General features: G+C 46.4%; 1 protein-coding gene across 1 annotated transcript in view; it reads left to right on the forward strand.

Moving 5' to 3' along the window:
- MNS1 (meiosis specific nuclear structural 1) overlaps positions 1–22,118 on the forward strand; it is a 122,058-nt gene that overhangs the window by 19,023 nt on the left and 80,917 nt on the right. The window contains exon 3 of the mRNA XM_033920494.1: positions 969–1,096. Coding sequence (XP_033776385.1) covers positions 969–1,096 — 128 coding nt within the window. The remainder of the gene's footprint in view (positions 1–968; positions 1,097–22,118) is intronic.

Below are 22,118 nucleotides of genomic sequence, written 5' to 3' on the forward strand. Positions count from 1 at the left end.
GACTACCATTGCACGCTGGATCAAGGAGTCTATCATTTGGGCGTACTTTCTCCAAAAGAAGCCTGTTCCGGAATTTCTCAAAGTTCATTCCACTCGGGGTCAAGCAGCTACTTGGACTAAATCTTCTCTTGTACTCCCAGTAGATATCTGTAAAGCTACAGGTTGGCCTTCTCTCCATTCCTTTGTTCAACACTACCATGTGGACATTCAGGCATTTCGGGATATGGTGTTCAGTGAGCGTATTCTTGTGGCAGTCCTTCTATAATCCCACCAGTGATGGGTTCCTATTTGGTATGTCCCATCCGTTTCTGTTCTGGTGTGGAGGGACGCTAAAAAAGGAGAAATTAGATCCTTACCTGCTAATTTTCTTTCTTTTAGTCCCTTCAGACTGGCACAGACCCCCCCCTCCGCCCTGTCATTCTGTTTGGTGTTTTTGGTAGAGTATTTTTTTTTCTGCGAGAGTTGGTTGTTTTTGGTTGTTGGGGGAGTTTAAAAAAACAGCAGCATTTGGTTCAGCTGGTCTAGCTGGCGAACTGAGGGGCGTTTCAGAAAGATTCTTGTTCTAATCAGTATCCAACAGTGTTTTCTTTTGCCTTCTCCATGTAAGTGGGGAGTTTGTGATGTTACTGTCTTCAGCCTAGTGATTTTCTGCTTGGCTGTTTGTTAAGACTGATATGTAATAGAGTCTGCACAGCCCACTTTTACTATAGCCAAAAGTTAGTGTCTCAGTCCTCACCTGCTGGCAGAGGAACATAAACCCATCTGTTTCTGTGCCGGTCTGGAGACACTAAAAGAAAGAAAATTAGCAGATAAGGACCTAATTTCTCCATATTATATATAACTCTCAATTTTAGCCCATCATTTGTGATTTGTTTGATAATCCTATTTCAGACCCATATATATAGTTAATTTTTCTTGAAATCTGTTCTGTTTTAACATTCAAACATTTATTTTTTTTCATTGTTTAGGCACAAATAGCTAAAAGAGTTAAAGAGCAGCAATTGGAACAGGAAGAAAGGATGGCAAGAGAAATGGCAAGGATAAAGCATGACAAACTTAAAGATGAAAAACTAAGGCAGCAGATAAGAGAAAACAGGTATTTCTGTAGAGGGTTGCAATTTTATGAAAAGGAACTGCAGAACAGTTAAAATAAGGGAAAATTTAGGTTCTTGCCTCGATAATCATTCTAGTTTATTAGGTACAGTAGTCTGGACTATAGGTTTTATCCTCATACTTGCAGGAAACTTGCAGTAGACATCAAACAATTTCTTCAGCTCTACCTCATGTCATTGGGCAATGCCCTTATACTTCAGTTCGTGCCAAAGCAATGGATAACTTCTAAATAGGAAAAATAACAAGGAGGATACGGGGAACTCCCCGAGAAAGTCAATTTTGTTCTGCTCTGCAATCAAAACAAGTAATTAATCAAACGGATACCTACTAGAGAATGACACGGTGAAAAAATTGGTCCCCGTCACCGCCCCGTCCCCGTCTCACCATCCTCTGCACCGCCCCGTCACCGCCATTCCCTTCACCGCCCCGTCACCGCCACTGCCACCCCATTCACCGCCCCGTCACCGCCACTGCAACCCCATTCACCGCCCCGTCACCGTCACCGCTGCATACATAAAAGCCTCAAACGGGTACGATTTTATATACTTTTCTTTATTTACGTATAAAGGAAACATTCTTTAAAACTTTAAAACTTAGTTAATAACTATACAAAAACAAAACACGCAGAGAAAAAATTAATTAATATAAATTCTCAAAACTGACACATTTTGATCACTAAATTTAAAATAGTTATTTTTCATACAGTTTTTCAATCACTAATCTTCCACCACCCCTGGGGCTAGCAATGCAAAAACAAACACGACATGTACTTTAAATGCTTACAATGTTAGCCTACATGGTAAGTAGACGCGGCCGCTGTACCTAATCGCGGCAAAGATCTCCCTGCCGTGATTAGCATAGTGACCGCGGCTACGGCTGCAAGTCTCCCCTCCCCCCAGTGATCATGGCAGGAGGGCACCCAACCCCTCCTGTAGACCCCCCCCCAACGGCCCTCCCGACAATCGCAGCAGAAGGGTACCCAACCCCTCCTGCCGGTCCTCCCAATGGCCTCCCCTAAGATCGCCGGCAGGAGGGTACCCAACCCCTCCTGCTGGACCCCCCCCCAACGAACCCTCCCACCCCGGAACCTCCTTAGTCTTACTTTCCAAGTTGGACCGGACGGCTCCTCACACGTATGGCCAGCAGGCTTGCCTCCGTCCAAATGAGGCGGGCCCGCCCCTACCCTGCCCAACCCACAGGATCCTAGGGCCTGATTGGTCTAGGCACCTAAAGCCACTCCCGCTATAGGAGGGGCCTTAGGTGCTTGGGCCAATCAGGCCCTAGGATCCTGTGGGTTAGGCAGGGGAGGGGAGGGGCGGGCCCGCCTCATTTGGACGGAGGCAGGCCTGCTGGCCAGACGAGCGAGGAGCTGTCCGGTCCAACTTGGAAAGTAAGACTAAGGGTGGTGTTTCGGGATGGCGGGGTTTGTTGGGGGAGGGTCCGGCAGGAGGGTTTGGGCACCCTCCTATTGGCGATATAGGGGGCCGTTGGGGGTGCCGGCAGGAGGGGTTGGGCACCCTCCTACCAGTGATCATAGGGGGGCTGTTGGGGAGCTGGCAGGAGGGGTTGGATATCCTCCTGCTGCGATCGTCGGGGGGGCTGTTGGGGTAGGCAGGAGGGGATGGGTACCCTCCTGCCGCGATCGTTGGGGAGGGCTGGTTCTGTCGGCATGAAGGGCTGAGGGCGATCGTCGGGGGGGGGGGGCGGGTTCTATTGGCAGGAAGGGTTGATCTGACAAATGAGGAGCACGGTGAAACACAGGTAAATAGCGGTTCCTAGAAGGGGGGACATTGGCCTGCGGGGACAAATCTATTCACCGTTTTTGCGGGCGGTGAAAGGATTTGTCCCCGCGTCTGCGGCGATTTGCTAATGAGGTCACCATAACCCGCAGCCAAACCGCAGCCACGCAGCGGTTCGCTGCGGGGATCGCTCCCCGTGTCATTCTCTAATACCTACCATAACCAAATTGAAACATAACGACCCACCCACCTGAATGCAACCAGCACTAAAATGTATACAATATTTCTTGCTTCTTATAAGCTTTTCCTAGAGAGAGCTATCATATCATTTTTCAAGTCTGTTAGATAGGCATCCCATGAGCATTTCTTTACTGCCCATAGACAAACATCTGGAATTCCACAATATGACTGAGACCTTAAGCAGTCATATTCTGACAAGGTGAGTGAGCATCCAGACTACTGTATCTGTTTACTGGAAAGAATATTATCGAGGTAAGTGCAAAGGGTACAGTAGTCTGAACTATAGAGACTTATCAAAATTAGTCCCCCGAATCTAGAGTGGGGCAAATGAGCCTACTTGAAGCACAGAGGATCTAAAAACTGCATCCTGTTGTGCTGCCACGTCTACTCTTTAAAATTTCATAAAAATATGGGGTGTGGTCCATGTAGCTGCCCTACAAATCTTGGGTGGTATAGCCTGGGATTTCGCCCATGATGAAGCCACACTTCTTGTGGAATGTGCCTTCAATGAAATCAAAGGTTGTTTACCACTGCCATTCTATGTAGGAACAATAGCCATACAAATCTATCTGGAAATAATAGCTTTGGAGGCTGTCTTTTCTAGGTGACTACTGCTTGACAATGTAAAGAGATGACTAGACATACAAAAGGGATTTGTTATTTCTATGTTATGAAGAAGAATTCTGCTGTCATCCAGGAACTCCAAATTCTTATCCTACTGTTTTCCTCCTGTAGATGAAAACTCCAGAAACCAGATTTACATGAAATGCTGACACCACTTTCAGCAGGAAGGAAGGCCTGGTGTGCAGAAACACTCTAGCATCTGTAAAATTGAGGAAGGGTTCCCTACATGAGGAACCCTGAATTTCTGACACCCTTCTTACCGAGGCAATAGATACCAAAAAAACCGTCTTCACGGCGAGAGCCATTAGCAATGCCTCCTGCAAAGGTTTGTACAGAATAGAGAATGACACGAGGACAAAGTTTCCCTGTCCCTTCAGGAACTCATTTTACTGTCCCATCCCCACAAGTTCTTTTTCTGTCCTTGCCCCATTCCTGCAAGCTCCATCCTCATCTGCACAAGCCACAAACACTTTAAAATCATAAGGTTCGAGGCTTATGCAGTTAAAGCAACGCTTACAAGAATAGGACAGGGACAGCAACAAAACTCGTAGGGACGGGATAGGGAAAAACTTGTCCCCTTGTCATTTGCTAGTACAGAGCCCTACTGAGGGCCTGCAAGACAGTATTAAGGCTCCATGCTGGAAATGGTTGTCTCATGGGATGATGCAAACATAACGCTCCCGTGAGGATTCTGGCTGTAACAGGATGAGAAACCAGGGATCCCCTTTATTTTTTCTTTTCATTAGCGAAAGTATGAGAGACTTGCCTCTTGTACCTTGGGCGAACCAATCACAAGGCCCTTCTGGAGCCCATCCTGAAGAAACATCAGCACAGCTGAAATTGGTTGAGCTCAAAAAGCTCAACCATCTGCGCCACACACTGCTGAAACATCTTCCACCCTTAGCATAAGCTGTGATTGATACTGGCTTTTTAGCTCGTAGGAGGGTAGTAATAACCCCTTCCAGATAACCTTTGCTCTCTAGTGCTGTGCCCTCAAGAGCCATGCCATAAGTCCAAAGTGATCCAGACTTTCCAGTTTAATTGGTCCCTGCGACAGAAGATCTGGAAGTGGCTTCAACCTGAGACACTTGTCCTGCTGCAACTGAACTAAAGCCACATACCAAGGACATCACAGCCAGTCTGGTGCCAAGAGAACTACCAGACCATGAGGTTCTGCTATTCTTCGAATGACCCGGCCTACTATTGGCCACAGAGGAAATAAATAGGAGCCCCTGTGTGGGGCAAGGTTGTACTAGAGCATCCATTCTAATGCTTTCCTTGATGAACCTGCAGCTGAAGTACCGAGAGACTTTATCTGCTGACTCCATCAGATTAAAAGTTGGTCGTCCTTGGTGTTTCACAAAACTGTTGAACACTTTCTGGGATAGGGACCAGTCTCCTGGATCTAGGGTTTGGTGACTGAGAGTCTGTCTGGATATTGCTCACTCCCGCTACATAAGCCACTGTTATGGCCTGCAAGTGATTTTCTCCCAATGGAACAACTGTTCTTCCAGCTTCAATGGCACACCCTGAATGTTGATGTAAGCCACCACTGTGGCATTGTCTGAGAAGACTCTAACTGTCTGGCCTTCCAGAAATGCCTCCTATGCCTGCAGTGCTAGACAAATGACTCTGAGTAGTAATCTGTTTATTGACCATTTTCTCTGTGAGGGTAACTAGCGGCCCTAAACTGACTGACCTTTGCAATGACCTCCTCAGCCATACAGACCAGAATATGTCATTAGAGATGTGAAGAGGAGGCACTCCTTTGGATAGAGTCTCCACTTAGGGCCACCACTGTAAACTGTGATGTGCTTCTGCCATCCAGGGTAACAGCATCTGGAGCAAATCCTCCTTCAGGGACCAGCGGGACAACAGAGCATTCTGAAGAAGGCATAGATAGAGCTTTTGCCTGGGGGACCACTTCTGTGGTTGCTACCATTGATCTCAGCATCTGCAGGTAGTGCCAAGCCATGGGGGCTGGCATGGCCAGTATGTCCAGAATCTGACACCTTAGCTTCAGTTTGTGCGGCTCTGGAAGAAAAACACTGCCCTCTATTGTTTTGAAGAGGATTCCCAAGTACTCTTGGGATTGAATCTGTTCCAGGTGACTTTTTTGGAAATTGATGATCCATCCCAGGTCCTGCAGCAGCTGCACTACTCGTGCCACTGCTCCGTGGCCTGCTGCCTTGGATGGGGCTCTGATTAGACAGTCGTCCAGGTATGGATGTACCCAAAGCCCTGCCTTGCACAGGTGTGTTGCTGTCTTCACCATTACCTTGGTAAAAGTACAAGACATTGTAGCTAAACTAAAAGATAGTGCCGAGAACTGAAAATGCCTCTGTAGCACATGGAACCTGAGAAACTTCCTGTATTCTGGGAAGATGGGATTATGTAAGCAAGCCTCCATCAAATCCAGTGAGGCTGGGAACTCCCCAGGTGATATTGAGGCAATAACCAAACGCACGGTTCTGTCCGAACCAAGGCACTTTTAGGCATGCATTGACATACTTCAGATCTAGAATTGGTCTGCAGTCATCTGAGACTTTCTTGGGCATGATGAAGTGTCTGGGTTTGTGTCTGGGACAGGCTCTATGGCCTGAATATCTATTAGGTGTTTTACTGTCACCCAGATTTTGGCTGCTTTCTCTGGCCGGGGAATTTGGCAGCACTGGTCACTGTACATGAAGAAGGATATGGTACTACTCGAAAGGCTCCAGAGAAGAGCGACTAAAATGTTTAAGGGGCTGGAGGAGTTGCCATACAGTGAGAGATTGGAGAAACTGGGCCTCTTCTTCCTTGAAAAGAGAAGACTGAGAGGGGACATGATCGAAACATTTCAAATACTGAAGGAAATAGACTTAGCAGATAAAGACAGATTGTTCACCCTCTCCAAGGTAGGGAGAACGAGAGGGCACTCTTTAAAGTTGAAAGGGGATAGATTCCGTACAAACTTAAGGAAGTTCTTCTTCACCCAGAGAGTGGTAGAAATCTAGAACGCTCTTCCGGAGTCTGTTTAGGGGAAAACACCCTCTAGGGATTCAAGACAAAGTTGGACAAGTTCCTGCTAAACTGGAACGTATACAGGTGAGGCTGGACTCATTTAGAGCACTGGTCTTTGACCTGAGGGCTGCCGCGTGAGTGGTCTGCTGGGCACGATGGACCACTAGTCTGACTCAGCAGCTGCAATTCTTATGTTCTTATGACCCCTTAAGGAGCCCTCCTGTGCATTCCAGTGGTCCGTCAGCATCATGGTGATCTCTGGATCAAAGGAAAATATGTGGACTGGGTCTTGGAAATACTTAACAGAAGTTTTTGAGCTGTGGATTTCTGCAGGTGTTCCCTAACTCCTGCAGGGAAGCTGTGAGGTCTTCCATTAAATCTGATAGTTTAAAAAGTCTACATAGTTTTGGGTTCTCTCCTTTGTCTAGGGCTAACACAGACTCCTGCCTGTGACCCAAACTTCTCCCAGCTTGTGGAGTTCTTTTTTGAAGAGCAGGGACCTCAAGCCCAACTTCCCATTTTCCAAATCCTTTTCAGATTGGACCTCCTGAATCTTGCAGATCTACCCTCTGCTGTTGAACCGAACTTTGTATAGGGGATCCCCCCCGTGAGCCTGTACCTGGGCAAACTCCAGATGCTGATGCTCCTTTAAACTTCTTATAAACTTCAAACATTAAACTCACAAATTAGGAGTCAAAGTCCTGCACTGGACCTCTTGAGGATCTTTGCAGGGTCACATCCTGTCTCCTCATGGGTTCAGAGGCGTTTACACACTTGCATTTCTCCAGTAATGCCAAGTTGCTCTCGGGAAGCTCTGGAAGGGCTTTTTGACTCAAAAACCAAGCTGACTGTGACGCCAAACTTTTGAATGGACTAGAGGGGGCTAAGTGCAGTGCTCTAATCCCGCCTCCTCCCGGATGTTCCTCATCTGACCATTCATCCCAAATTTGCAATGACTTTAGGGCCAAAACAGTTTGAGGAGTCCATTTCTATCAATTTTGGGTGAAATCAAGTTGTTTGAGGCAGATTGAGGTGGATTGAAAAATCCAAAATGGCGAAGAGGAAGTGATGTCATCACCGCGGATGGAAGCTTGAATTGAGAGCTCCGTTCGGGCCAGCGTTTAAACTATCATTTTGTTGAGTAAACGGCACAATTCTTGTACCCCCGGGTGCTGGTGAGGAGTGTGGGAAGACAGCGGACCCATGGCAACGCGGAAAAAGTTGCCCAGCGAAAAATCGGGCCAGCGCACGCTGGAGCAAGCGATGGGCAGAGCTGCACGTGGCAGCGTGGGCCTGGAGACGAGCAGCGGGGAGGTGGCGAAACTGAGCGGAGCCATCGCGGCTGTGGCCGATATGGTCACGGACCCGCTGCTGGAGAGTGCCTCACTAGAACCGCTAACTAAAGCGGACATGCAGCGATGGATAGCGGAGGTGAAATCCGAAATCTCGGCGGTGGCGGTGCAGGTTCGGGAGGCAGTACAGGAGCTGCGCACTGACCTGGTGGAGGTGGGCACGAGGGTCGAGGTGGTGGAGATGCGCCTAGATAGCTGCGAGGAAAATGTGACTGGAGTGCAGAGATCTCTGGAAACTGCTTCTGCGGACTATCAACTTCTATTGGACAAGGTCGAGGACCTGGAGAACCGCATCCGGCGGAATAACTTGAGGGTGCGGGGCCTGCCGGATCTACCTGAATTTAAAGATGTTCGCGCTACTACTATTAAGTTGCTCAGATGGCTGCTACAGGATGACACACTGGAGCCGGGAATTGAGCGAGCGCATCGAGCTCTGGGACCCCGGACAACAGATCAACCTAAGGATATTGTGCTATATTTGCAGAGCTTTGCCCTTAAAGGCAGATTTTCCGCAGAGCACGGGAGTTGGGCAATGTTACTTGGGAAGGTCATCGGCTGGAGTTTTACCAAGATCTGGCTGCGGGCACGCTCCAGAAACGTCAGGCTTTCAGAGAGGTGACCAAGGCCTTGCAGCGTAGCAATCTGCGCTATCGCTGGACTTACCCTTTTGGAGTGGTTATCACCATCAATGGAGTTCATACCAAAGTTACCACAGTTCGGGAAGCTCGTGGGGTGTTGCATCAAGCGGGTATCAAGGTTCCGGAAGAGGCAGCCCCTGCAGGGGGTGCGGTGCTCAACCGACCGGGGCATCCCGCACCCTCCAGATGGCAACGCGTGGAGAGTGGATCCAGGAGCGGGAGGGGTGGTCGAGGGGGAGGACACCCTCTCCGAGCTACTGCTTCTTCCTCAAGCGCCCCCCTTGAGGGCTGATTGACAGTGTTTGCTTTGTTCCCATTTCATATGTACTTTTCCTGCCTGAGTGGGTTGTTTCTTTACCCCTTCCTCGGAGATGGGTACTTGGGTTTTGAGTGTTGACTGGGAATTTGGGGGGAGCAGATCATGGACTGGTTCTGGACTAAGGTGGGAAGGGGAATGTGGTAGGGCTGTATATGTGATATGTTGGGGAGCATTGCTTTGTGGGGGAGGGGCGGGGGAGGGGGGAGTGAGAATGGTGGTGAGGGGGGTATGTGGGGCTGGGGGGGTGGTTCATAGGGATTGTTGTGGGTACTATACTTGATAGTTGACATTTGGCTGTGGGGTTTGTGTAAGGGGCCATGGGGATGGTTCACTTTCTTGCATGCTGGTGGGAGATCTGTGGACTCTCACTTTGGGAGAGGGGGGTGGGGGGGAGGGCTGGGGGGGAAGGGAGGGATATGGGGACGAGTATGATGGGGTTGGATTTGCATTGTTCTTGTTTTACTTGGAATATGGAAGGGTTTCGGTTGGTATCTTATAATATCAGGGGTCTGAATTCCCCTAATAAGAGAAGAGCTTTTTATAGAGAGCTATTGCGCCTGAGGGCTGATGTTTGTTTTGTCCAGGAAACCCATCTACTTCAGTCTCATGAATCTATGGTTAGTGACTCTAGGTTTCCACATGCTTTTTGGGCTTCCCGGGTGGGCACTTCCAAGAGGGGAGGGGTGGGAATACTTATTCGTAAGGGGATTCGGTGTGAAGTCCATAGGGTGGTGCGGGATCCTCAGGGTAGATATATCATGATGGAGGCCCTGATTGAGGGGGTCTTGTACTCTCTGGTTAATATCTATGCTCCTAATGAGGGTCAAGGGGCCTTCTTTCGTGAGCTGGTACCTAGGATTATCCGGTTTAAGGGGGGGGCCCTGGTGTTTGGAGGGGATTTTAACCTTACTGTGACACCACATTTGGATAATTCGGGGAGGGCGGATTACTATGGGAGAAGGGATCGTAAACTGTTGCGAGAGGCATTGGCTACTCTGAATGTGGTGGATTGTTGGAGGTGGTTACATCCATCAGTCAAGGACTATACATATTTTTCGGGCCTACATTCCTCCTACTCCAGAATTGATTATGTTTTTGTGGAGCGGGGACTACTCCGTCGGGTGGAGTCAGCGGGGATTGAATCCCTTACGTGGTCGGATCATGCCCCGATCTGGTTGCGGTTGCAGGGGACGGGGGGTGGTTCGGGACAGAAATTCTGGCGTTTTAATGATAGTCTCCTAGACGACCCGAAGGCGGGGGAACAGATTGAGGGATGGATACAGCACTATTTGGATGTGAATGTGGAGTGTGGAGCTTCGTTGGAAGCGGTATGGGAGGGGTTAAAGGCTACCCTTAGGGGTAGATTGATTGCCCTGGCCTCGGCCCGACAGCGTAAGAGACGGGAAGATACGGCGGTGCTGCTGACTCTGATTGGTCGGTTGGAGAGCATGCATAAGCGTAGCCCTTGGGATGTAGCATTGCGTGGGCGATTGTTTCAAGCGCGTCGGGATCTTCAAGCTTTGGATTTAGAGCGATTACACCATAATTTACAACTTCTTCAACAGAGATATTTTGAGTTTTCTAACAAGGCTAGTCGACTGGTTGCCCATCGTCTGAAAGTGAGGCAGACGCACAATCAGATCCTCTCGCTTCGGGCGGCCTCAGGCGAGCTGTTGCAGAAAGAGGATGCTATTCGTGCCCGCTTTGTGGAATACTACTCCCATCTATACACTCCGGAAGCTCCTGGGCCCTTGCCGGACCTGGATGCTTATTTAACTTCGACGGAGTTGCCCCGGATTGCACGTGAGGATGTAGAGCGGTTGGACCGTCCTCTCATGCTGGTTGAGGCTCGTGGAGCGTTGCGTTCTATGAAACTGGGTAAGTCGCCCGGGTTGGATGGCTTTACCGTTCGGTACTATAAACGTTTTCAGGATCTTCTGTTACCTCCTTTGTTACGCTTTCTTAACTCCTTGCAGGAGAATAGTGCTCTGCCCTTCTTTATGCGACTGGCGGGTGTAACGGTGTTGGCCAAGGAGGGGAAGGACCCCCTTCAATGTGCTTCTTATAGACCGATCTCGCTTTTGGGGGTTGACACTAAGATTTTCACGCGGATCTTGGCGGACAGAATGATGAGCTGGATTCCCCGGCTGATTCATCCGGATCAGTCGGGCTTTGTGGCGGGACGTCAAGTAGGTGATAATACTCGCCGGATTTATAACCTGTTTGAGTGGGCCAGGGAGGGTGTGAGGGAAACGGTGTTTTTGTCTATCGATGCTGAGAAAGCGTTTGATAGGGTCTCCTGGCCGTTCCTGTTTCGGGTTTTGGAGGCGGTGGGTTTGGGTCCACGCATGCGAGATTGGATACAGGTCCTTTATAATTGCCCTCTTGGCTGTATTAAGGTGAATGGGGGTTACTCGGAGACCTTTTCTCTAGCACGGGGAACGCGTCAGGGGTGTCCTCTGTCTCCGCTTCTTTTTGCGTTGTCGGTGGAGCCCCTGGCACAGCGGGTGCGGATGAATCAGGATATTAAGGGAGTTGCGGTGCCGGGAGGGGACTATAAGTTGGCTCTGTTCGCGGATGATATTCTGTTCACGGTGGAGGATCCTGAAGGCTCCTTACCTGCTATATTAGGAGAGTTGGAGGAATTTGGTGCGGTATCGGGCTTTCGAGTCAATGTTGGAAAATCTGAACTCCTTAATATTAACCTGTCTGATGACCGAGTGTCTTACCTTAGGGACCGGTTTTCGTTTCGGTGGGTTCAGCATTCATTGCGATATCTTGGGGTATGTTTCGGACCGCCGGGAGTGGATCTCTATGATCTGAACTTTCCTCCGCTCTTCCGCCGCATCCGACAGGACTTGCTTAGTTGGAAGGATCAGTACTTTTCTTGGCTGGGCAGGGTGGCAATTGTGAAGATGATGATTATGCCGCGTCTTTTGTTCTTATTCCAGGTGTTACCGCTCTGGGTGGGCAGGAGAGCGTTGGAGGGGGTTCAAAGACATATCTTCGATTTTATTTGGGCTGGTCGGAGGCCTAGAGTGAGTAGGAAGGTCTTATGTATGGGGAGGAGCGATGGGGGACTGGGGGTTCCCAATGTGGTAAAATATTATCAGGCTGCCCAGCTGCGCGCCCTTTTAGAGTGGCAGACGCAGACACTGAAGCCGTGGGTGAGGATAGAACAAAGTTTAAGTGATGGGGTGTCCTTATTACATCGGCCATGGTTACCTGGCAGGGTGCGGTGGGTGGGCGGTCTGTCCTCGGTTAGAACTGCTTTGAGGGTATGGAACCAGACCCGAAGGGGTTTATTGTTGTGTAGGCGCCACTCCTGGTATACCCCGTTGAGACATAATGCTGACTTCCCACCGGGAAGGGGAGGGGGAGTGTTTGCTACTTGGGAATCTAGGGGCTTAGTATGTGTGGGACAATTGTGGGATCCGGTCTTGGGCCTATTAGACCCTTCATGGAGCTCCGGGGCCAGTTTGACTTTGGGGTCCGGGATCTGTTTCCCTATATACAAGTTGTTCACTATATCCGGACCTCGGGTCTACTGGGGGAGTTGAGGGGTGGCAGGACTCCCTTTGAGCTGGTGCTGGGCCCGGTGCTCCGGAAGGGAGCTCTATCTGCTGTGTATCGGTGCCTTAATAGTCGGGGAACCCAACATCCCTACATGAGGGCTTGGGAGGGTGATTGGGGTTCTGCTATTTCCTGGGACACCTGGGGGGACATCTGGTCAGAGATCTCTTCAGCGGGTATAGCTGCCTTGCTGATAGAGAATGGATATAAGGTCCTCTTTCGTTGGTACTATACCCCGCAGGCTGTGGCACGTTGGCGGGAGGGTGCGAGTGTTCTTTGTTGGAGGGGCTGTGGGGAGGTGGGTACATACTTCCATATGTGGTGGCAATGTGGGAGGGTGTGCGGGTTCTGGACTGGGGTTTTCTCTCGAGTGTCCCGGATCCTGGGTATCCAGATTCCAGTTGATTGGTGTCATGCCCTGTTGTTCTGGCATCAATTGGATCTGGCTTGGGGGGATTCTCTGTTTTGCAAGTTGGCATTTACTGCTGCTAGATTGGCAATAGCTTCCTTATGGAATCAACCGCACCCTCCCACATGGGACATGGTGGAGCAACGCTTGCTCAATTGGCAGCTCCTTTACCATTTAACGGCCCTACGGCATGGTAAATTACATGGATATGCTCACATTTGGCGTAGATTTCGGGCTTCTGTGGGGGGTTGTGGCAGGAGTTGAACTTGGGGCTGGACTGGAAAGATTGGGACTTGGGGGAATTCATAATCATTTTTCTCTTTCATTTTTGGTTTGCGTATAACTTTGGATGTATCTCAACCTATTGGGTGCTGTGGGTTTGGAGTTTTGTCCCTGGGGGGAGGGGGAGGGGATATGGGCTGTGGTCTGGTGGGTATATTAGTCTGTTTTTGTTGAACTGTAGGGATTACATATGTTTTTGCTCTGGGCTTCACTTCGGACGTTTTCTGGAGTGTGGTGTATTGCTTGTTGTTCCATTGCTGTTGTATCTCCTATGTATATGTAATACTTGCTGTGTTTATTGTTAATAAAAGCTTTCATTTAAAAAAAAAAGAAAAATCCAAAATGGCCACTGCGATCCTGATTTTGCTGCAGTACCAGCCTGAGCGAGTAAAATTAAAAAGACAAAAATGCAGAAAATGGGTTTTTGAAGGTGGAGGACCTAAATTCTGACCCCAGAAACACCCCAAAAATCATTTTTCAGACACCCCTCCATGTCTCCCATAGACAATCCTGTCAGGTTCCTGCCTGCCTGCATCAGCTTCACACAACAGCTGGATTCTGGAGAAGGTTTTCTGCCTCAGACAAAGTATGCAGATCTTCCAGAAACTTGTCTCTTTGGGCTGCCTTTTAGTCAGACTCCAAGAGCTGAAACCCTCACTAGTTCCAGATGTGTCTTCAGGGAAGGGGTGCAGCTAGCACCCACAAATCTCTCAGGCTGATACAGGGGCCAGTCAGCCTGCACTTGAAGTGCCTGACTAAGCAGGGGCAAGCCGCGCTCCCAGGGGATCGAACCTCAAGTTATCCAGAATATAATAATAATAGCTTTATTTGTATCCCGTCATACCTTTTCAGTTCAAGATGGTGTACAACAAGAGAAGCTGTAAGGTATACAGCGAGGTTACATAATTAGTTTTGGGAAGGGGTATACAGATAGTTAGGTAGAGAGATAACATAGGGGATAGGAGGCAGGTGCATGTAAGAAGAAGTTAGTGTTGGGCAGGTTTGGAAGTTTAAACAAATCTGTCAAATAAGTGGGTTTTTAGTGATTTTCTGAATGTATGGTATGTCAGTGAATTCAAGAATAGTTCACTTAAGGTATTATTCTAAATTCCTGCTTGAAAGGAGAGTATCCTGTCGAGGAATCTTTTGAATTGGCATCCTTTGGGAGAAGGAAATGTAAACAGTAATGTTTTGTATGAAAAGCGGAGTTTGACCTGTAGGATGAAGTGTTTCAGGAGGTAAGTGGATGCAGTGCCGAAAAGTGTCTTAAAGCACAGGCAGCCGAATTTGAAAATTATTTTGCCCTCGATCGGTAGCCAGTGAAGTTTCTTGAAATATGGGGTGATGTGATCAGATTTTTTCAAGCCAAAGATTAGCTGAACAGCCGTGTTCTAGATTAATCTCAATCTCTTGGTGGGTTTTTTGTGAGGTTGCTGTAATCTAGTGAGCTCAGGACCAGAGAGAAGCTAGCTAGGCAGGTGCTGTAAAAGAAGAATTGCCCCCCCCCCCAGCTACAGATCTCTGATTACAGAATCTGTATCTTCTCTCAGGCAGAAATGCTCCCCAGAAATACTGGGGGCCTCTTAGGTACTAGAAAGCCTCCCAAAATCAGATTAAAAAATCTAAATATAAAAAACCAGATACAGAGCAGAAAAGACGACACCTTCGCAACCCCCTTGCAGAAGGAAGAAGAGTACTGCCCAGTGACACGAGGAGGCGGAGCAGAAGAATCTGATTGATGTCTTCTGCAAGTGTTCCATGATTACGGGGATAAAACCTGTAGTCTGGACTACTTACCCTTTTCACTGGAAGCAACAGTTAGGAGCTAGGTACATGTTTGTTTGGGTTATACTTGTTCAACTGTGGTATATTTTTTTTTTCTTTCTTGTTTTATTTAGGTTCACTTTTATTGTAATTTATTGGGCAAATATTGATTAGATGGAGTTTTTATTTAGCTGATTTTCTTTTGGTATGTGGATGGATGTATGGATTTATAAAATGTATTGTTTGATGGCCTATTTTGTGGAATCCGTCAAAAAAGTATGGCTATTTTAATAACTGTTGTTTTACCGGGATCAAATATCAGTGTATCATATAATAGTGCAGGACACCGGTATATATTGAAAACAATTGTTTTAGTAAGTATGAGTATGCCTCAGCCCCACCACTCCACCGCTGTACTATCTCTTGACTGCGGAGAGAATTATGTGGCACTTCATCATTGGCTGCTCATTACCCAATATTATATGCTATTATACATTTCAAGCGTTGTTTAAAAGGTTTTTTTAGAATCTTTTCAGTATTCAATTTAAATATAATGAGTGTACTTAGCTTGTTTATGTAGCTGTTATCAGCCAATGACTAGGAGTTTAACCCAACATGTTTCGCACCAACAGGCGCTGTGTCAAGGGTCTCCCTATGGAAAATCAGTAAAAGAGAACCGTTAGTGTTATTTTATCCTAACTGCCCCTCCTATTAAAGTATTCATTCTCATTAACTTAGAACTATAAATGTAAAACGCTTACCGAGGTCGTGCGTGTCATCCGACTCAAATAGTATCCAGAGTAAGATGGTGGTGGCGTTTGGCCTCAGCATTTAAATACCCTTATTACATCATACAAAAACCCGCCCCCCAGAGGATCATTGGTCAGATCCCTAGCCAATCACCGACATCCACTCTATTTCCCCATTCAATCCATACGGTTCCACCGTATTCAATGAAAAAATCTGTCTCTGCTCATTTAAATTAAGTTTCTTGTGGTCTTTCCCACCATCCCTCCCTGTCACTTTATAGATGACCCGCCATCTGATATCCTCAATCTTATGACCACTCGCCTTCCAATGGGCCACTAAGGGGGCCTGTATTACATATGATACTGAAGCTAGACGACAACTGAGTGACACCCAGGCCTATTTTAGTTTGGATCTAGACCCCACGGGAAGATTGGGTACAGAGATACTGGACTACCTCAATACATACCGAGAAAATGGGATGTTAACTAAAAAAGAATACACTTTTTTATTTGAAAAAGATGCCAGAATCCCAAAACTTTGAATAATCCACCCAGTCGGCCCATAGTCAACACTCGCCAATCCATCCTTGAACCCCTTTCTAAATTTGTAGATTACTTTTTGAGAGACGAGGTTCCTAAGATTAAATCTTATATTAAAGATTCCTCCCAGTTTCTGAGGCAGGTGGAGGGGCTGGCCATTAATATGACAGATAAGTGGATGGTGACCTTAGATGTCACATCTTTATACACCCATATTCCTCAGGTTGAAGCTTTGGCAGTAATCAATGACACCCTTCAATTAAGGCAAGGGCCTCAGCGCATATCAACAGAATTTTTAAACCAACTGGCCTGCTGGGTAATTCGAGATAACTATTTTCAACATCATGATCAGTTTTACCAGCAAATTCAGGGGGTAGCTATGGGAGCCACGTTAGCCCCCTCAGTTGCCTCCCTGTATATGTCTAGATTTGAGGACAAGTTTGTCTATGCATCCCCATGGTACTCCCAGATTTTATTTTGGGGGGCGTTTTCTAGACGATGTATTCTGTATATGGCAGGGTGCCAGAGCAAGTTTAGACCAGTTTTTGATCCACCTGAATTCAGTAGATTCTAACATTAAGTTCACAATGACATGCCACAATACATACATAGAGTTTTTAGACATCGCGATTTTGGTCAAGGAGGGGCGCATACACACTTCCCTGTATAGGAAATCTATTATGAAAAATACTGTCCTCCACTTTGACAGCTTTCACCCTTTTAAACTGCGCTTTAATCTACCTATAGCTCAATTTTTGCGGATTCGCCACATATGCTCCTCCCTAGGAGAATTTAAGAATCAAGCTAAATTCCTGTCTGAAAGATTTAGACAGAGGGGGTACCCAGAAAAAGCCATTCGGCAAGCCTACTTGAGGGCTAGATTTGCCCAACGTGAACTTCTCCTTCAAGAATCAAATACATCTCAAGATACTGAAAGTGAGGTTCTTACTTGTATGCTCCCATACTCTAGGGCGGTTAATAATAATAATAATAATAATAACAACAGTTTATATACCGCAGGACCGTGAAGTTCTATGCGGTTTACAATGAATTAGAAAGATTCTACAAATTGAATGGAACATTCATAGTTAGAGATTGGTGGTTAACAGTTTACAAGATCAGATTTGGGGGTGGGATTGTGATGGGGTCTATTGTCCAGATTCGTTACCTAGGTATTTCAAGAACAGGTATGTTTTTAGGTGTTTCCTGTGTTGTTTGTGTGTGTAATTAGTTTTTCCAGGTCTTTGCCCCATAAGGCTGCTTGATACGATAGAAGTTGTTGATGGTGTCTCTTAAATTTGCATCCTCTAGCCGGTGGGGAAACGAACTTCAGGTGTGTTCTTCTCTTATGTCTATTGGTTGAGAAGGAGAAGAGGTCAGTTATATATTTAGGGGCTAGACCAGATAGTACCTTGAAGCAGAGACATCCCAGCTTGAACTTCGCACGTGCCTCCATTGGCAGCCAGTGCAGGAGTCGGTAGGAAGGGGTTATGTGATCGGACTTCTTCAACCCGAAGATCAACCTGACTGCTGCATTTTGTATCAGTTGTAGTCTCTGCATTTTCTTCCGGGAGATTGCCAGATAGGCAATGTTACAATAATCAAGGTGGCTTAGTATTAGGGATTGTACCAGAATTCTGAATGCTGAAGCGTCGAAGTATGCTCTAATGGACCTAAGTTTCCAGAGAGTAAAAAACCCCTTTCTGACTAGGGAGTCCACATTGTCTTTCATGGTTAGACCTTGGTCCAGTATTACCCCCAGAACCTTCATTGTAGGTTGAATAGGGTAGTTGAGATTGTTAATGCGTAGTGGTGTTGTGGTGACAGGTGGGTGTGGCGAGGTTATAAAGAATTTAGTTTTATCTGAATTAAGCTTCAGTCTGAATTCTGTGGTCCATTGTTCCATCAGGTTTAGTGCTTCTGTTGCCGTGGGGGTGATTTCGGAGGCAGAAGTATTGAACGGGATAATGATTGTAAAGTCGTCCGCTGGGCCAGCTGCAAGCCTAGTGATGATATATAGACGTTGAAGAGTAGTGGGGATAATGTAGACCCCTGTGGAACGCCTGATGGGTTTCTCCATGTTTTAGAGAGGTTGCAGTTGAAACGTACTTGATAGGTGAGGGTCGTAAGGAATCCTCTGAACCAGTCAAATACCTCACCTCCGATGCCGATTGCGTCTAAACATTGTAACAATTTCTCATGATCCACCAAATCGAAGGCCGAGCTCATGTCAAATTGCATGATTAAGGCATTATGGCCCTTGCTGAATAAGTTGCGTAAGTATTCTAGGGTTGCTGCAATCACCGTCTCAGTGCTAAACAGAGGTCTGAAGCCAGACTGGGTTTCATGTAGTAGAGAGAACTGATCAAGGTAGTCCATCAATTGGGTATGTACTAAACCTTCCATTATTTTTATGAAGAATGGAATGGATGCTACCGGTCTATAGTTGGTTACTGATGTTAGGGATTGTTTACGATTTTTTGGAATTGGGGTGATTATAATGTGACCGTTGTTCGTTAGGAATTTTCCATTTTTGAACTTATATGTCAGATAACTCCACAGTGTTAGTTTAAAGTCTAATGGGACTGCTTTCATGATGTTAGGGGGACAGGGATCTAGAATGCAGTGTGATTTAGTATATTTGTTATAGAGTTTTATGAAGTTATTCCATTCTAGATCCTGAAAGGAGATCCAAAACATATCCACTGGTATTTCATTTTCATGTATGTTGGTTATTTGTTGGACAATTGTTCCTTAGGTTCATAATTTTTGAGTCAAAGTGTTGTGCTAGATCGTCTGCTGATGGGAGTTTTGTGTCGTGCATGGATTGATTGTGACGTGTGGTATTAAATAAATTTGTAACCAAGTTGAACAGTTCTTTAGTGTTGACTCCTTTTGAACTCATATTGGATGTATGAATTTTGGATGAGTAGAATGCTTTTCGTTTTTCTTTTATCAATTGTTTGTAATCCTTTATGTTGGATCTCCAATTGTTCCTGTCTGATATTTCTCCTATTTTATTCCAGATCCTTTCTAGTCGTCTTACTGATTGTTTCATTTTTAATAGTTCAGAGTCGAACCATTTATTATATTTATTTGAGCGGTTTGTTCTGTTTCGTTTAGGGGCAATTTTATCTAAGATGGACGTGCTTGTTTTCGTCCACTGTTCCCAGAAGGTGGTGACAATGATGAGAAGACACTGGTACATTGTCCAGATCCACCAAGCTTTGCAGCAGTTTCCTAGGATTGCATATACAGGGGCACTACACTAGCGCAAAAGTGTAATTTTCAAAAACATGGGACGATGCCCAGGAGGGTGGGAGGATAGCATAAGGGGTGTAAGAAATGTCAATGGTGTTCATCTACCATTGAGGGTGAATCATGGAAGGTTCCAGGGAGGGATGTGACTTTGTACTCTAAGGCTGACACGGACTGCACCTCTCAAGATGTAGTATATGTGATTGTGTGCCCCTGTGACTTGTTATATGTGGGGCGCACGTCAAGGATGATCCGTGTAAGACTTACTGAACATAAATCGTGGATTCTACATGATGTAATCCAGGCCCCCTTAGTGGCCCATTGGAAGGTGCGTGGTCATAAGATTGAGGATATCAGATGGCGGGTCATCTATAAAGTGACAGGGAGGGATGGTGGGAAAGACCACAAGAAACTTAATTTAAACGAGCAGAGACAGATTTTTTCATTGAATACGGTGGAACCGTATGGATTGAATGGGGAAATAGAGTGGATGTCGGTGATTGGCTAAGGATCTGACCAATGATCCTCTGGGGGGCGGGTTTTTGTATGATGTAATAAGAGTATTTAAATGCTGAGGCCGAACGCCGCCACCATCTTATTCTGGATACTATTTGAGTCGGATGACACGCACAACCTCGGTAAGCGTTTTACATTTATAGTTCTAAGTTAATGAGAATGAATACTTTAATAGGAGGGGCGGTTAGGATAAAATAACACTAACGGTTCTCTTTTACTGATTTTCCATAGGGAGACCCTTGACACAGCTCTTGTTGGTGCGAAACATGTTGGGTTAAACTCCTAGTCGTTACAAGCTAAGTACACTCATTATATTTAAACTGAATACTGAAAAGATTCTAAAAAAACCTTTTAAACAACGCTTGAAATGTATAATAGCATATAATATTGGGTAATGAGCAGCCAATGATGAAGTGCCACATAATTCTCTCCGCAGTCAAGAGATAGTACAGCGGTGGAGTGGTGGGGCTGAGGCATACTCATACTTACTAAAACAATTGTTTTCAATATATACCGGTGTCCTGCACTATTATATGCTATTTTGTGAAATGGCAGTATGGTAATTTTTATGTATAAATAGCAAAAATTAGTTGAGTTCAAATCTTGACATTAGGACTGTGCTAAAATAGGGCAATATTATAAAGGCCCTTCTACATCTTTCTAGCCCATGAAAGAAGGTGAGCCATTCCATTTTGAGTACCTGGAAGGGGTTCAATGATTTTTTGGCTCTTGATATCGGGGCTTTTTTCTCCACTTAAAAAGATTGTGTATGAGAAGGGTGGATGAATGCCTGGATAACTTGGATGAATTGATTGGATAACTTTGGTGGTGATGTTTTATAAAACTATCTCAGATGTTACAAATGTTCATGGATGGAGTTTGTTCATAGCATGAGTAGAGTCACCATTTATGCACATTTATAAAACATGAGCTGGGGGGGGATCACGTGATGCAGTGAGGAGTGAGGACGTGAATTCCGCAGCTCCCGGGCCCGCGCACACATTTTGGTGATATATACTTCTTTTTGTTTGGCATCTGGCTGTCTTTTTCCCGGATCCCTAATGGACTCTTTTGTGTCTAAATCGGGAGGAAGTAGATCAAGCAGATCGGCAGTTAAAGCGAAAGAAAAATCGCCACCGGCAGTTGACAAGATGGCGGCGTCAGGCCCATTAGCAGCGGGGGAGTTTTCAGAGGAGCAACTGCGACAGCTTACCTCGGCGGTTCGAACCGCTATGGCCCCGCAGATTGATAAATTATCGGGACAAATTTTGCATTTGGAAACGCTGCTGGGAGATACTGTGACCCGCACTACTGAACTTGAGACGAGAGTCTCTGCATCGGAGGATTCAGCGCAAGCCATGCAGAGTCACGTTCTTCAACTGCAGCGACGTTTGGAAGACACGGAAGGAAAATTAGAGGACCTTGAGAATAGATCTAGAAGGGATAATCTTCGATTTATAGGAGTCCCTGAAACTGTGTCCGATCGGCAGCTTTCTACTACCTTTAAGGATTGGCTTGTAGCAGAGTTCCCATTGCCTGTGGGTATGGGTTCCTTGTGTTTGGAGCGCATTCATCGAGTGGGCCGATTAATGGAGGATCGTCAGCGGCCGAGGGTGGTACTAGCAAAAATACATAATTACCTTCACAAGATGGAAATTTTAAGGCAGTATCGTCTCAAACGAGATAGCCTTAAATATGAGGACTCCTCGATTCGGATCTTTCAGGACTATTCCATGGCTCTGCAGGATCGGCGTCGGAAGTTTCAACCTTTGTGTTCTACCTTAGCTGCAAATAAGACCCGGTTCCTGTTTTTGTATCCAGCTATTCTAAAAATTCACTCTAATGGGGTCTGGAAGACCTTTGACTCTGTAGAGGATGCAAAAACTTTTGTGGCACAGCTTACCTAAGACTGTATAGGGATCTTATCTTTGGGTGAGACTGGATGTTATCTGATAGTGTTTTCTATTCTGTGGGAGTTGTTATGGTGCCTACTACTATG

The sequence above is a fragment of the Geotrypetes seraphini genome, chromosome 14 (genome assembly GCF_902459505.1).
Source record: "Geotrypetes seraphini chromosome 14, aGeoSer1.1, whole genome shotgun sequence".
Lineage (NCBI taxonomy): Eukaryota > Metazoa > Chordata > Amphibia > Gymnophiona > Dermophiidae > Geotrypetes > Geotrypetes seraphini.